At 40.2% G+C, this 14642-nt stretch overlaps 1 protein-coding gene across 11 annotated transcripts in view; it reads left to right on the forward strand.

Moving 5' to 3' along the window:
• The window catches only part of LOC109972826 (pleckstrin homology domain-containing family A member 5-like), a 65736-nt gene that overhangs the window by 47223 nt on the left and 3871 nt on the right, over positions 1-14642 (forward strand). For 5 of the 11 annotated variants that reach the window (XM_020621986.1, XM_020622023.1, XM_020621995.1 and 2 more), the window contains 15 exons: positions 878-1358; positions 2089-2172; positions 2887-3006; positions 3826-3879; positions 4737-4817; positions 7230-7292; positions 7390-7470; positions 8453-8602; positions 8731-8832; positions 9614-9766; positions 10330-10485; positions 11026-11146; positions 12419-12534; positions 13629-13844; positions 13968-14129. In XM_020621986.1, coding sequence (XP_020477642.1) covers positions 878-1358; positions 2089-2172; positions 2887-3006; positions 3826-3879; positions 4737-4817; positions 7230-7292; positions 7390-7470; positions 8453-8602; positions 8731-8832; positions 9614-9766; positions 10330-10485; positions 11026-11146; positions 12419-12534; positions 13629-13844; positions 13968-14129 — 2140 coding nt within the window. The remainder of the gene's footprint in view (positions 1-877; positions 1359-2088; positions 2173-2886; positions 3007-3825; positions 3880-4736; positions 4818-7229; positions 7293-7389; positions 7471-8452; positions 8603-8730; positions 8833-9613; positions 9767-10329; positions 10486-11025; positions 11147-12418; positions 12535-13628; positions 13845-13967; positions 14130-14642) is intronic. The other 6 variants (XM_020622013.1, XM_020622039.1, XM_020622031.1 and 3 more) reach the window with 6 other exon arrangements.

Genomic DNA, 14642 nt, shown 5'->3' on the forward strand with positions numbered 1-14642 from the left:
TTGAGTTTTAAGTAACTGTCATACACTTTTATGCAGTGCATTAATTTAAAATGATTATCATGGATAAAAACACATCAGGGCCTTAGTGCTACTTATTTTCTTTTTGTTCAACAGCCTTTGTTTGTCAGTATAAATATGTCCTCCAGAATGACGTTCAGTTTCCATGTAGTCACAGACTTTTTTTAATGCTACTGGATTTTACAGCCCAGTAAGCGTTCTAGCCGGGATCTGTCAGGGAGTTTTAATAGGAAGCTTTCTGCACTGACTTTGAACCCACTGTGGAAGTGGTGCTTTGTTGTCAATGGAAAGTACTTATTTGTCCTGGGGTGGGGAGGTGGGGGCAGTCCCTTGCTTCGGTCTCACATAATCATATCCAGAGCTCAGTGAAGGATCCAGTTTGAATCTACTATATGTTGAGGACTAGAGTGGATATGTTTTTAACATGCAAATGGAAAACACCGACTGATTTGTTATTAACATTGCTTTGATTAGCGAGGTAGCTAATAAGTTTTAATTGGGTGTTTTTGTTCAATGTTACTCATAATTTTCAAAAATGCAGAGAAAAGAAAGTCTGACTACAACCTGTCATGTAGAGATCATTCATTCAACAAATCAGATTTTAGGAAATAAAGAATATGGTTTAAGACTGATTAAGTTTGTTGTCCTTCCTTTTGAGAGAAAAGTCAAAATAAAAATATATTTATATGAAAGCAGGTTGTTGCCCAAACTACATGTGAAATGAGTTTCTTTGCTGCTCATTTATGTTATTATTAATTACTTAGTAAATCATAAAAAAAATAGTTTGTCTGTGCGAGTCAAACTGAATAAGATCTGTCCAACTCCCTCACCATGGTCTGTGCGTTTTCTTTCTCCATAGCATCACATCATACCAGACGCTGCCTAGAAACATGCCAAGCCATCGGGTACCCTATATGCCTCATTATGGAGATGGCTATCGCAGTATGCCCAGGAATAGCATGGCACAGCGGGGCAGCATCTGTAGCATGTCGCCATCTTTGTATGACCAGGCACTGGGTCCCTCACCAGCTGACAAGCGCCGCTCCATGCGGGACGACACCATGTGGCAGTTGTATGAGTGGCAGCAAAGGCAGGCATACAGCAGGCCGCCAGGGCTCTACGGCAATATGTCCAGTCCCAAAACCATGATCAACCTGTCGGAGCATGCTGCAAATAGCCACTCAATCCCTCCCTCGCCCTCCCATGGCTCCCTGTCAATGTATGGTGGCTACTCCCCGATGCGATCCTACAACATGAATAATGCTCGTTCTGAGGTTTCTTCTCCCATCTACAGAAGAGAGATGAGCATCGACAGACGACACAGGCCACAACTCAGCAAGGTCAGTTAAGGCACATATAAATGCAAAAAGGGTGGTTCATCCACATAACAAAATGTATTATCCCTTACCTTTAGTGTTATCTAGTTATGGTTTAATTTGCTCAGACTTTGAGACATCCACCTCTGTGATTTCTGCCTCCACTACACTACTTGCTTGTGGTGTACCAACCGTTAAAAAATGTCACACACGCACACAAAAAAAGAGCAACGGAAACATCTCTTTTCACAGTCAGTGTCAGAACATTATGTCAACTGTTTCCATTAGAACTACTTTCTACTGAAGAGGTAGTCCTTCTAAAAGCTGTTACAGTGTGCGTTTCACAATCAAGAATAACCGGGACATTGCTTCTAGAAAGAGGTGGTATTTTAAATTCATTTTTGGTATGTAACAAGATGGTTTACACTCAAAACTCCACTTTGTGTTTGAGTGTTGGAGCACATTTCATAACATATACTGTTTCCATATGTGAAGAATAAGTCCATGCTTTCATACTCAAGTCATTTTTGATGTTTTAAGCAGCACACAGAAATTCTCCTCTAATGTATTTCTGGTGGCAGAAATCGAGGTGGAATTGGTCACTACTTTGGCATACAAAACAAAAAATATCCAAATAATTAAAAGCTATAATGAACAAAATGTTTCTTTCTATTCGGTTATGAATGGTTATTTAAAGCAATCCATGGTATAATGTAACTGTCGAGCATTTTTTTAAATGTACTCTATCTTGCAGCATGGCTATCCAGCTGATAGGACGTCTATGCCTGCAGGGATTCCAGTCCAGACTATCACTACCCAGTCTCTCCAAGGCAAAACAGTAAGTCCACATCTGCGTGGTCGCCAGCTGTGTTCACTATCTACTAACTACCCAAATTTAGGTCACTATGCCCCTTAGTCAGTATTCTTGTATGAATTTCTGTAATGCACCACCCAGGATTTTCACACTTGGGCTCTACACGCATATTCATTTAGGTTCGGTTGGAGTTCTTTGAAAGACAAGGTTGTTTTCATAACGCGACCCACCCTCCCCACTCCCTCTTCTTCTTTCTCTCCTTCATTTCCTTCCAACAAAGTGTTTTGACAGAATTTTTAGACAGCTTTAGGCTGAACTCAACTGTATGTTCCAAGTGGTAGGATTTAGGATATGTTGACTTCAGGAGCTCATTAGACTTGCTTCACATCAGTGGAGACTTGGAGAAACACTGTCACTCACAACTCACTAAGCGAGATCAGGAATTTATATCAAAGCTGTACACAGTTCTGTGTTCTCATGGAACAGGCAAAATGTGAACTGGATTTCATAATGAATGCTAAACTGTTTTTGCATGCTACTAAGAGCAATAACACCTTGGATCATCTCCTGGTCCATAACTGCATGAAAACAGAATGTCTGAATGTAACGACTGTTCACCTATTGAGACCCTGATTCCTCTAAATCTACTGCCCTGGTCTGTTCTCTCCTTTCCTCTCCCACTTCCCCTGCGGTCTGTCCCTGTTTCAATATGGCCATGTGTCCCTCGTTCCCTCGCAGCCTGAGGAACTGACTCTTCTGCTAATAAAGCTGCGGCGGCAGCAGGCAGAGCTAAACAGTATCCGGGAGCACACTGTAGCACAGCTTATGCAACTAAACATGGATGGCGACAACCCAAAGGTCAGGCCCTCAGAGATGCTTCTGCAGACATGTATGTTGCTTTGGTTTGAAGGTATCTGTTCATTATATTTAGAGATTAGCTTATTTGTTATTAACTTTTTCGAAAATGTGTAAAATGTTTGGAGACAAAAAGAGGCTTATTTTAAAAGAAGCATTTTTTTCAGATTATTTCAACAAGGTAAGCAGTTGACCAAGTTTTTGCACTTCCCCTAAGAGTCTAGACAGATGTTAGGCTGAATTGAATCTTAAAGCCACTGGTAGGCTTAAAGAGTGACCAACTAAGGAGGCTAAGGTCAGTGGCATACGTAAATCTTAATTCAGGATTTTTGAGATGTCTGACTACAGATTTAAACTGTTTCTAATGTAGGTCAAATAGGCTTGAGGTGGTAAATAATTGAGTTTGAGAGATTAGTGTTTCTAACCACATTTGCACTGACTTTTAACTACTGTACTATTTTACAATTTATTTGAAGTCTATATGTATCTTATGTAGTTCACTGGGTTAGTCTTAGTAAACTAGCAGCCTGTTTAAATGTTAAGTACTTCAGCCTCAGTTTACTGCTTGGTTTGTGTTTTGCCTTAATACTACACCCATTCTGTTACTTTATATAGTATATCTGGTACCTAACCTAATTTTTTCACCTTCACTGATCCTGCCTTCCTTTCTTCCTGGTTATCTATAGGTGTACTGTAGAGGACAGGCATATGTGCACGTGTGTGTGTGTGTGAGAGAGAGAGGATTAGAAAGAAGGCACGACTTCTGTTTGCCTCACTCTACTGTTGCCTTTTCTTTCCTCTCTTTTTTGCTGCTGACACTAGAATGACATTCTCTCCCATCATCTCCAAAGGAACCTCATGTTTTTGGACAATCAGGTGGGGTAGTGCATGAATGCATGGCCCTGTCTCCTGTTGTCATGAACTGAACACATTTAATGCTTTGCAATTATTGTATTAATTAATGTGTAATATAATTTGAAATGTATGGGTCTTCTTGAGATAATGGACCAATGTGACATATCACAGCATCTATAGCCTAAACTAGTTGGCGTTACTCATTCCTAGGTGGACCTATTCATTCATTATTTTGAATGCATACCCTAAACTCACTGTCAAGGTGTGCAAACTGAATATTTGTCACTCTGTTCTGTATAGTTGGGAGATGTCGACAGGCTTTATGTTGCCCACATAATGTACATACTGTAGAAAAGTGTGTATCATATCATTGAATTGCCTGCAAAGGAATTTTCATATGTAGCTCTGAAGTCCTTAGAGATTTTGTGTGATCAAAAAAGTGCACATTACAGTATGCAGAGGCACAATGACACATTTATCATAATAACTATAGACATGATAATGTCATGTTTACTGGTTTATGTAACCATTGAGAAATATGTCATTTTGCTTCTACAGTAAAGGAATGAGGCTTAACATTTACCATCTACTACCACATACATCACAACAAAAGTTACATGAAGGTTTACCATGAGCTTTTTTTTTTTTTTTTACTGTTGATGAGCTTTGCACTACATTGTCCTTCTGATCCTGTTTGCAAGCGTCTCTAACTGCTTCCCATTGCTGTAACCCTAACTGTCCACGGTGGATGCATGCATCTATGATTGAGTCTATTCAGAGAGCAACAAAGGTGTAACAACATTATGATTGTTGTTTCTAAATTGAAACACTGCTATAAACTCACACTTACTATATCACTCCTCTCCACACTGGACTAGATGAAGGAAAATGACCCTTTAATCATCATGACTCACGCTTTGATTGAGAACTCTGCCCCAAGGCCTCAACTTTACCAGCAAGTAAGGCCAGCCAAAGGCTTTGCTCCGCCTCATCCTCACCAGTCGCTGTTATTCTTTTGGTCTGTTTTGCAATGCTTTTCCTTCGGTGTTCAAGTACTCATGGCATTTTGAGAGTGGTCTCCCTATATTGTTTGTATTGCAAGCATCTGTTCATCCATTGCTTTTGACTGTTCTCTGTTATTATGAGAAGTCATGCCAAATATGAGCATGGCTTGTAAAATAGTAGTTTGATGTGTGTGCTTAACTGTTGAGTAATATCTCTTCCTCACTGTAGGTCTGTATGTGGAAGCTGGATACAGTTTGCTCTGTGCTTAGAATATATTCACTTAACTGCTGGGCGAGCCTAATTCAAAAGCTAAAGCTGTGATCATTTACTGTAGGTAGCAGCATCTTGTTTTGTCTAGTACCAGATGATTTGTGTGGGATTTTTCATAACGCCTCTTTAGAGAATGTGTCTCCTCCCATTAACTGAGCCACCTAGACTTATCAGAAAGACTTTAATTAGTGTGACTTAATTCTGTGTTACTGAACTTGGCACGTACTGTATCAGCCCAGTTCATTGCCAAATACTATAATGATGTAGTATGTGTGAAAACGTGCAGGGGATTGTTTTTATAGCATAAGTAAAGTACAATAAAGTAGATTTATTTTTGGGATGCATGAATATTGCTGTTCTGGTCTATGCTGGTCTGCTTTTTTTTTTTTTATTGAAATCCTTTTCCAGTCAGTCAAACACTGTTCAGATGTCAGGATTTAGATGCTTAAGAATATGCCCATGGAGTGCACAGATGAAGATTTTCTTGGGTAAACTCTGTTTTCCTTTTTATCTGTCTTCATTCCTTCCCCTCATCCTCTCTTGTCCTTCTGCTGATGTAAAGGATAAAGAGAGTCAGCTTGTATGTGACGATGGCCAACATACTGTATCACTTTGTCACTTTTGTGACCGCCTCTCAAGGTGTAAAAGTGCCACTGAAGAACGCTCCCACCCACCTCTCCCCATCACTCATTCATCTGCATACCTGCCCACAACAGCTGTTTTCCCACCTGTTCAGCTCCCAGACGTCTGTTTCCTTTCTTCCCACATCACTCGTCCACACCACATAACACTACAGTGAAGCTCTCTAAGCTCTCGGAGAGTTTGCATGCTCTGTGTGGAATGCCATGTGATTCTCAGGTCCTACCTGCTTTAACTGTACTGTGTGATTCAGCTGAGGAAAGAGGTGAAAGAGTGCAGCTGCAAGTGCGGAGCTTTGGTAAAGTGGAGTCTGAAAGTATTTGGGCAGTAAGTCATTTTTTGTTGCTTGGCTCTGTAGGCTAGCACATTAGATTTAAATCATGTCAGTGGTGTGCACACTCCTAGCTGTTTTTGGCATCACCAAGAAAGACACCAAGTGTCTGCTGATATCTGTAGGTTATGGCCCAGCCAGTCATTGACTGCAAAGAATTTAAGGCCTTATATTAATTATAATTTAAGTAATTTAAGGATATACTATCAATTAAAGCCTAAAGTTGGTACATTGGTTATGAAATGCCATAATTATTATAAAATCAATGTGAGTAGAAAGACGCAGCACAAAAATGGCACTGTCCTAATATGTCTGGACTGTAGAAGAGTGGGTGACTGATGAAGCATTATGTGATGAATGCATTATCTGGAAACGTGGGATCCAATGCAGTTGAAATCATTTCCTCTGTTTGTAGCAGAGCTGTTCTGAGATGAAGATGAGTAATACAAGACAAAAGGAAGGATGCACTTTCTCTTACATAAATAGAATAATTGTATCAATATGTTGACCACATTACCGTCTGACACTAGCAACATGCTGAAACTGCCTGCATTTTTAATGTGAACAATTTTACTGACTGTATTTTATCCTGCTATAAAGTACATCTGTTTGTAATTGTTCTGAGCATTATGAAGTGCAGTACTGTATGTTAAAATGTGCTAAGGAGATTTCTGGTTATTTTTCTGTTAATATTGCACTTTGACTTAAGGCAACACACAGCTACTAGAGAAGCAGGGTCCTTGGTCCAATAAGCAGAGCATTGCTGAAGATAAGCACAGTTGGTGGACACAGCTTATGTGCTGAATCTAGAGTTTAGTAAACAAGTGCCTTCCCCTTGCATTTCCAATAAAACCACTGCATTGTGCTGATGGAGACAAATGGCTGTGGGCGATGAAACATAAGGCACCAGTATCATCTGAGGAGAGACTTTGTTTAGGCTGGCTGCCCTCCCATTGTGGGTTTGTTAACTTAGATTGTCTGACTCAGTGAAACTCGAGTTTCAACTCAAGGGCCAATCCCATGGCTCAGTGAGAGAGCCTTGTCATGACACTGCATTAGATCTCCAGATTCTACTGTGTATGTGTATACTTGGTGTCTCTTTCTGATGTGCTGGCTTTCTTTGCAGTTGAGTCCAGAAGACTTCAGAGAGCCTGTCTATACAAGTTTTCCAGAAGAGGTTGACATTGATGTAAGTTCAGTGTTGCACTTTTTATGTACTTTTTATGACTTGATGCTCCCTTCAGCTGTACATAATGGCTCACAGCTCTTTATTGTTTTCTTTTCAGGCCAAACTCAGCAGGTTATGTGAACAGGATAAAGTTGTGAGGATACAGGAGGACAAACTTCAGCAGCTATACCGAGAGAAGGTGACTAAACACTGCACATCTGTCATTATTGCATCTCGTGCAAAACACTGTTAGAATGCTTTCAAGGATGTTATGCAAAAAGAAGACACAGTTGACATTTTGGTTGAATTATAAGGATACTGTAGCTTGCGTTACATTTATGTGCACAAAACAGAACAAAAGAATAAATAGATCTTGTATACAGTATATGTTGTACTGCATTACTATTGCCTAGCTACTGTCAACTTGCAAGAGATGTCTGATGACATACAAGGGTTGTATAGCCATGCAATGTGTTCACAGGCAAACGAAGAAACCTAAGCAAGAACGGTAATGCACTGTGTTTGTATACATAATTCAACACTGGAGACACACATACCAACTACAGGATATTTGGAAGTGTGAAATGTATAATTTATTTGGAGTTACCCCAATGCCCATAAAACAACAAATAATAAACAAATTAAAAAAAAAAGCTGGCACAATATTAAGTTCTGAAATTATTGGCTGATTAATTGATTTATCACTTGCCAGACTTTAAATTGTTGTGCTTATGGATTAATGAGTGAAGCAGCTGCTCCAGTAAGGATATCAGTTTGAGCTTTTTGCATATTTGTCGTTACCTATTACTGGATATTAAATATCTTTGTTTTTTGAATGTTGATAGGACAAACTAAGAAGTTTGAAAACTGTACTTTGGGCTTTGAGAGCAGCTAATGGACATTTTATTGACTAAGTAATCACGTGATTAATCATAATAAATAATTCACATTTTTACCAGCAAAGAAAATAAGTAACTTGCAGCCAAACCTTTTTAAAATTTAATACCTTGTAAAGAGTCTGGGAGCTAAAAACAGGGTCATGAGCTTGAGAAGTTTGAGAAGCTCTGGTGCAGTCTTAAATAATTAATTGTAACTTTTCTAAAGTTAGCTGATCTAAAAGGTTTATGGTGACCAATTACATCCTCATGCTGTATGTGTATTTGATTTGTATGTTCCTTCAGCACACTCTGGAGACAGCACTGCTGTCAGCCAGCCAGGAGATAGAGATGGGGTCTGAGAGCCCAGCTGCCATGCAGAGTGTCATCCAGCAGAGAGACTTGCTGCAGAGTGGCCTGCTCAGTACCTGCAGAGAGCTGTCCAGAGCCACTGCTGTGAGTCATGCAATGCATTCATGCACATCACACAAACTAAGATGGACAATGACACTTTCTTCAAGAGGGCCAGCAAGATTTTGTGCCTGCTTAATTTTCTAACATTCAGAGACTGTCTCTCAAACCAGGAGTTGGAACGGTCATGGAGGGAGTATGACAAGCTGGAAGGAGATGTGACTATCGCTAAGAACAACCTGCTGGAACAGTTAGAGGCACTGAGAAGCCCTCAGGTACGATTATTGTTGAGACAGACGCTGCACTACTTCAGTCTCGCACCACTTCTGCTGTCTAACACTGCCATGGCATAATAGTTCATCTTTGGTTGGAGTAAATATAATTCAGAGCCTCAGAGAAATCTGAAATGTGGCAGATTCCCAGCAACATTCTTTTTGACTTTGGGGGGAAAAGTAAAGAAGATATCTATGCTCCAGTGCCCTTAGTTGAATGTAGAGGGAGATTACTGGGAGATCAGAATAACACAGTGAGTGACTGATGACTGTAGCAGTGATAGACCAGGTCTTAATTAAGTCTTTTATCTTGTCCTTCATCATGGGAAAGGTGTAGAGACAGAAAGAAACTGCTCTTGCATTTAGTCCTAGTTGAGTCAGAGTCGATGTAAGATCAAAGTAGAGAAGTCAGAGGGCCAGCAGGGAGCCCCTCTTCTTCACTGTGCTTTGCACAAGTAGAAATCTGTCATCACTAAGTAGGAAATATTTGTGTGCATATCTCTTGCTCCTCTATCTGCATCCCTTCTTTCATTCATTCTCTTCTTTGCTGATACTGCTCTGTGACTAATATTTCTAACAGACGATACAGATCAGTACACACCTTAGTAGATACTATACATAATCTCCCCTCTCACTGTTGCACATTTCCTTCTCTTTCACTTTCCTTCTGCACTTTGCTCCTTCTTTTATATTCTAATCTTACATAATTAGCCTCAGAACTCATTTAGATGTTAATCAGTCAGTAATGTGTGGCAATCTGTCTCTGTTTTCTGCACACACTCAGACGGAGCCTCCCAGTCAGCAGCACGTCCACATCCAGAAAGAGCTGTGGAGGATTCAAGATGTGATGGAGGCTCTCGGTAAACACAAAGCTCAAAGAAATGCTTCTGACGGCATGAACTTCTGTGGGTCCAAAACCAACAAGCACAAAAATGAGGTGAGACACCACTAGAAAACAATCCAGTTTATGTGGTCATATAGTTTTCTAGTCCTGAAACAATTAGGCATTTAATCGATTAGCTGTTTATGCCAAGAATCCAGCTTTTAAAATGTGAACATTTTACCTTTGCCTGTTTTATATCATTGTAAATTGTATATATTTGGGTTTTTCCAGTGACTGATAAAACAAGCAACTTGAAGACTTGGAATTTAGGGAGTTGTCAAACATTTTATAGACTAAGCATTTAACCTATTAATATGGTAGAAGTAACAAATCATAAAAACAATCTGTGGTTGCAGCCTTACAGAAGTCTCCCATAGATATGTAGATGAAGACAAACATAAACGGAGTACTCAAACTGCCAGCCCTGGTCATGGGCAGTATGAGCGGTGGTATCTGATTGCACGTGTCAGTCATGCTGTAAGCATATGGAGCGCTCTGTCTTTCTGGTTTGTCTGTCCTTTGGGCAAGAGCTACTGTGTCAGACAGTGGTTGAACATGTGTGGTGGCACCATGTGTCACATTTCTTCCTGTCCTCTGGTGCCCTGTATAATCCCCAGGAGGAGGACTCAGTACCCCCACGGCCACCGCTACCCCAGTCCTATGAGCCCAATCCCCCTACTGTGCCCCCTGTGCCCTCTCATGCTGGTGTGCGCCCTTCATCACTCCACAAGCTGGAGGACAGAAAGGCCAATCAGAGGAATGGCACACATAGCGTAAGCTTGTTGACACATTGAGCACATGGTTGACCCTGCCCTCAGTCGTGTCATCACATGTCCTCAGTCACTGTGATGGTTTTCATTTTCATTTTGGCCATCATCTCGTGTTTTGGATTGTTTTTGGTTGAATAATATCCCTACATTTACTCAGTGCCATATTTTAATCATCTTTTTTCAGTTAGTGGGATAAAGCCTTGCTTGTGATTTTTTTTGTTTTTATTTTGTTTTGTTAATGCAAATGTGTTAAAATGTAATATTTACATTTTGCTGTGTTCTGTCCTTTGTTTGAAATGAAGCCATTCTTGAGTTTGATTGCATCTGCCTGCTGCCTGTTTTTCCATTTGGCTGTAAAACTGTGTGTCTGACTCAAACTGCATTTGCTGTATACATTTATATTGGAATATTTATCTGACTGTAAAGGCATCATTTTGTAAAAAAAAAAAAAAAAGAAAAAGTTAGTTTGTCACTGTCATTGAGGTTCTTCTGTCACATTATGTAATTTCTTATCTGCATGTGTGTTTTGTTGCTTGTGTGCAGGGTCCAGACTACAGGCTGTATAAGAGCGAACCAGAACTCACCACAGTAGCTGAAGTGGACGAGGGCAATGGAGAGGACAGATCTGAACATCTGTCTGATAAAGAACATTCTGGAAACAAAGGTACATTAGAGTAGAACCAAGTAATAAGATGCCAGTTTCTAATAATTGTGCAGCTTTTCACTGAAGCCAAATAAATTAAAACAACACAAGCATAGTTCACTTGTTTCAAGCACTGATAGCTGCCATGGCATTCACACAGATGTCACTTTGGCACAGGTTTTTTTCCCCAAAAGGCATAAGTTAGGTCATATCGCAAACATATTCTCCTGCCAGCCATTATTTGTCTTAAAGTGGTTGCCGTGGATGCATTGGCATTTGTATCTGCATTTGCCTGGATTCATTTTACACTCCATAAATACATTATCGCTTGTTCCTTCATCTCTCAGATTTTTTTTTTTTTTTACCAGGTTGAAATGTGTGTCAGTGCTGGAATAATTCGACTTGGTTTAGATTTTAGTCTGTTTTCTGAGACAGGATGGATTAGGCTAATCTAAAGAGCAAATTGTTTAGCTTGCACAGTAGAATCCAGATGAATGATTTCACTGTAGTTTCACATTTGTTCCACACCACACAATCAATAGTAGCAACTTGGCAGTTCTGATGCCAGAAATACTGTATTGTTTGTAGAGTACTTGATGCCATGTTTTATGTATATTCCCAGGGTTAAACTTGGAAGTCTCAGAGAATCAAAGAAGTCAATTCAATTTTTATTTGTATAGCCAAAAATCACAAATTTGCTTCAAGGGGCTTTACAGTCTGTACAGCATACAACACCCTGTCTTTAGACCTTCGAATAGGATAAGGAAACACTCACCCAACAAAAGACTTGACCAGGGGAAAGACTGAATAATCCTTCGAAAGAGCAACAGAGGAGGATCTGTGGGTGTAAAATCCTCTCATAACTAGCCACAAATCTGTGTTCTGCAATTTACAAATATAGTCAAGGTTACAAATGTGTAAAAAAGATTTGTGTCTCATAATTACAGTTCCTTAAAATGCATTTACTGATCATTGAATGTTATATCAGGTTTTTATTTGTAGATTGACAAACATGCATTTGTGGCCTTCATTAGACACACACATCAGTTTTTACACATTTGTAACCTTGACTGTATTTGAAAATTGCAAACTAAAATAATTACTAAACAGATGAAAAGAATTCAGTGGCTGTGTTATTTGCCGTTCTCATGATGAAACCTTATGTACTCAAATTTGAATGATTAGCCATTTAGAAGTTTCTTACTACTCAATGTATTGCTATTCATATGCTGCATTAAAGCAGGCTCTCTGTAATTGAACCAGGTGGTTTACTCATCTCTTATCTCTTGCTAGGGATGTCCTACCCAGTTGGCATCGTCCCACCCAGGACTAAATCTCCAGTGTCTGAGTCTTCTTCCATAGCCTCGTATGTTACGTTAAGGAAGAGCAAGAAGCCTGATCCTAGGATGGTGAGTCCTGGAACTTTACTGCTCACTGCCCTGGAGATGATGTGACTTCTAATAGCAACTTTAATTTTAACAGCTGTAAATTGTAACCTTTTGGGTCACCATATGCAACTAGATATTGCCATCAGCTGTCTCCTCTTAATTGGTTGTTTTGGTTATTAAACTGTTGGTTGAAAGCTAACGTGTAGAAGAGGCCACTCATCATGGGGCCAGACTGTGACTCATACTGTCAACATCAGACTAATAAAATAGATGCCAAGCTTAATTTATACATTTGTAAGCCTTAGACACTTACAACTTAAATATACTATTTGCGTCATTAGTGCACCACACTGTAGGTAGGATGTTTCCTGTTTTTACTGTGTGTATTTGAAACAAGGTGGCTAAAAACCAGTGTGTTCACATATGCCCACACAGTCCTCCTTGTAGGCCATATAGCCCATGGTATTAAGAATGTGTCACAGGCCTGTAGAGTTCAGCTTAGCCCTTGGATATCAGCCTTTTGAGCAATCTGGACGATGGAGACTGTATCCCAGGGCTCTGGACTGAATCCATATCTGGCAGTCCATTCAAGATGGTACAGACCTACGAGTGAACAACTTCTGCTCAGTTCACTTCACATCATCAGGCTCATTAACCAGCCTCCAGCGCGTCTTGAGTGCACCCATGTGTACCAACATGAGTATGTGAGTGCACAGCAGTCAGGATGTTTCCATAAGTGGTTGCATCTCTGCTCAGTTTTGGCCTAAGAAAGTGTCCATTAAAGCGCCATTTACAAGCATTATTATGTCAATCTTTGCAGTTAACTTTGTTTAAATAAGTAAATGTTTTTCCAGTGTGTCCAGTATTGGTAGAGAAAATGTAGTTGTTTCTAATCTTGGTCAACAGTACATCATCGCGAACAATGCATCATGAGATCTGACCACTTAGTCCACTTATCTACACGCCCAAACTGGCTTTGTAGTAAAAATTTACCATTTGTGTTCTAACATTAAATAATTGACATTGATGCTGCATTATTATTAAATTCTATTCAATGCATATGTTTGTCTGTGTCCCTTTGTGTGGTTTCTGTGGTTGTCCTGCCTGGCTTGAAGGAGCGCCCACGCAGTGCAGTGGAACAGCAGCTGTGTGCTGCGGAGAGTGGCCGCCCCAGGATGAGTGTGGAAGAGCAGCTGGAAAGGATCCGTCGCCACCAGCAGGGTGCCCTCAGGGAGAAGAGAAAAGGCCATGGCATCAGGGGTAGCAGCCAGGGGAACACACCCTCTCGCAGTCACTCATTTACTAAAGAAAACCATTTCCGCATCATGCAGGTATTGGATGACTGGCACTGACATTACTTGGACATTAAGGCAGCGTTAAAGTTCAGAATAGTTGTGAGCTGTCACATGATCTGATCTCTCTCTGCATTTTTGTTTTGTTTGTGTCTTTTCTAGACCCAAATGAGGCACAGAGGTGAGGTGATGAACAATGATATTCAGGAGTTGGAGGCCTCTCTCAGGCAGCAGAAGGTGGTGAGGGAGCAGGAGACTCCTGCTGAGGAGATCACCCGTCTCAAACAAGTTTCACAGCCTGACCACTTCAACGTGGACAGAGAAGTAAGGCACAGCAGTTGGCTTTCCTACTCATAGGACAGAGGGCTTACCAACAGAACATTAAGTATTGTGGGTGTGTTAAATGTGGCAGAATGAAAGAAGCTGTGATACTGGTATTGCTAATTTTAATACAGTGAAACTAAAAGCCAAGATGTATTTTGTAACAAATGATGTTCTGAAAAAAACATGATGAGTTTGTTCCGTAACTAAATATCATGAAAATCACTGCACTTAGTGTAGCACCTTGTTTTACCTAAACATCCCACTCTTTTAACATGTGTGGGTGCAAAATTCCCAGGGTAATATCTTAATTAACTGAGTTAATTATAAGCTGGAAACTTGATTGTAATGTGCTTCTTGCTGTTTTAGAAGAGTTCATGGCCTTCCTCTGGATTACATCACTGAACTCCTTACAACTTAGGTCTCACATCAGTTGTTTCTTGCTGTAGGACAAAGCCTACGGTGGTGATGCTACATTTAGCTTTAATGCAGCCAAAATGGGAACAGTCTCACTGT

Source organism: Monopterus albus, unplaced genomic scaffold (assembly GCF_001952655.1).
Source record: "Monopterus albus unplaced genomic scaffold, M_albus_1.0 scaffold7.1, whole genome shotgun sequence".
NCBI classification, from domain to species: Eukaryota; Metazoa; Chordata; class Actinopteri; order Synbranchiformes; family Synbranchidae; genus Monopterus; species Monopterus albus.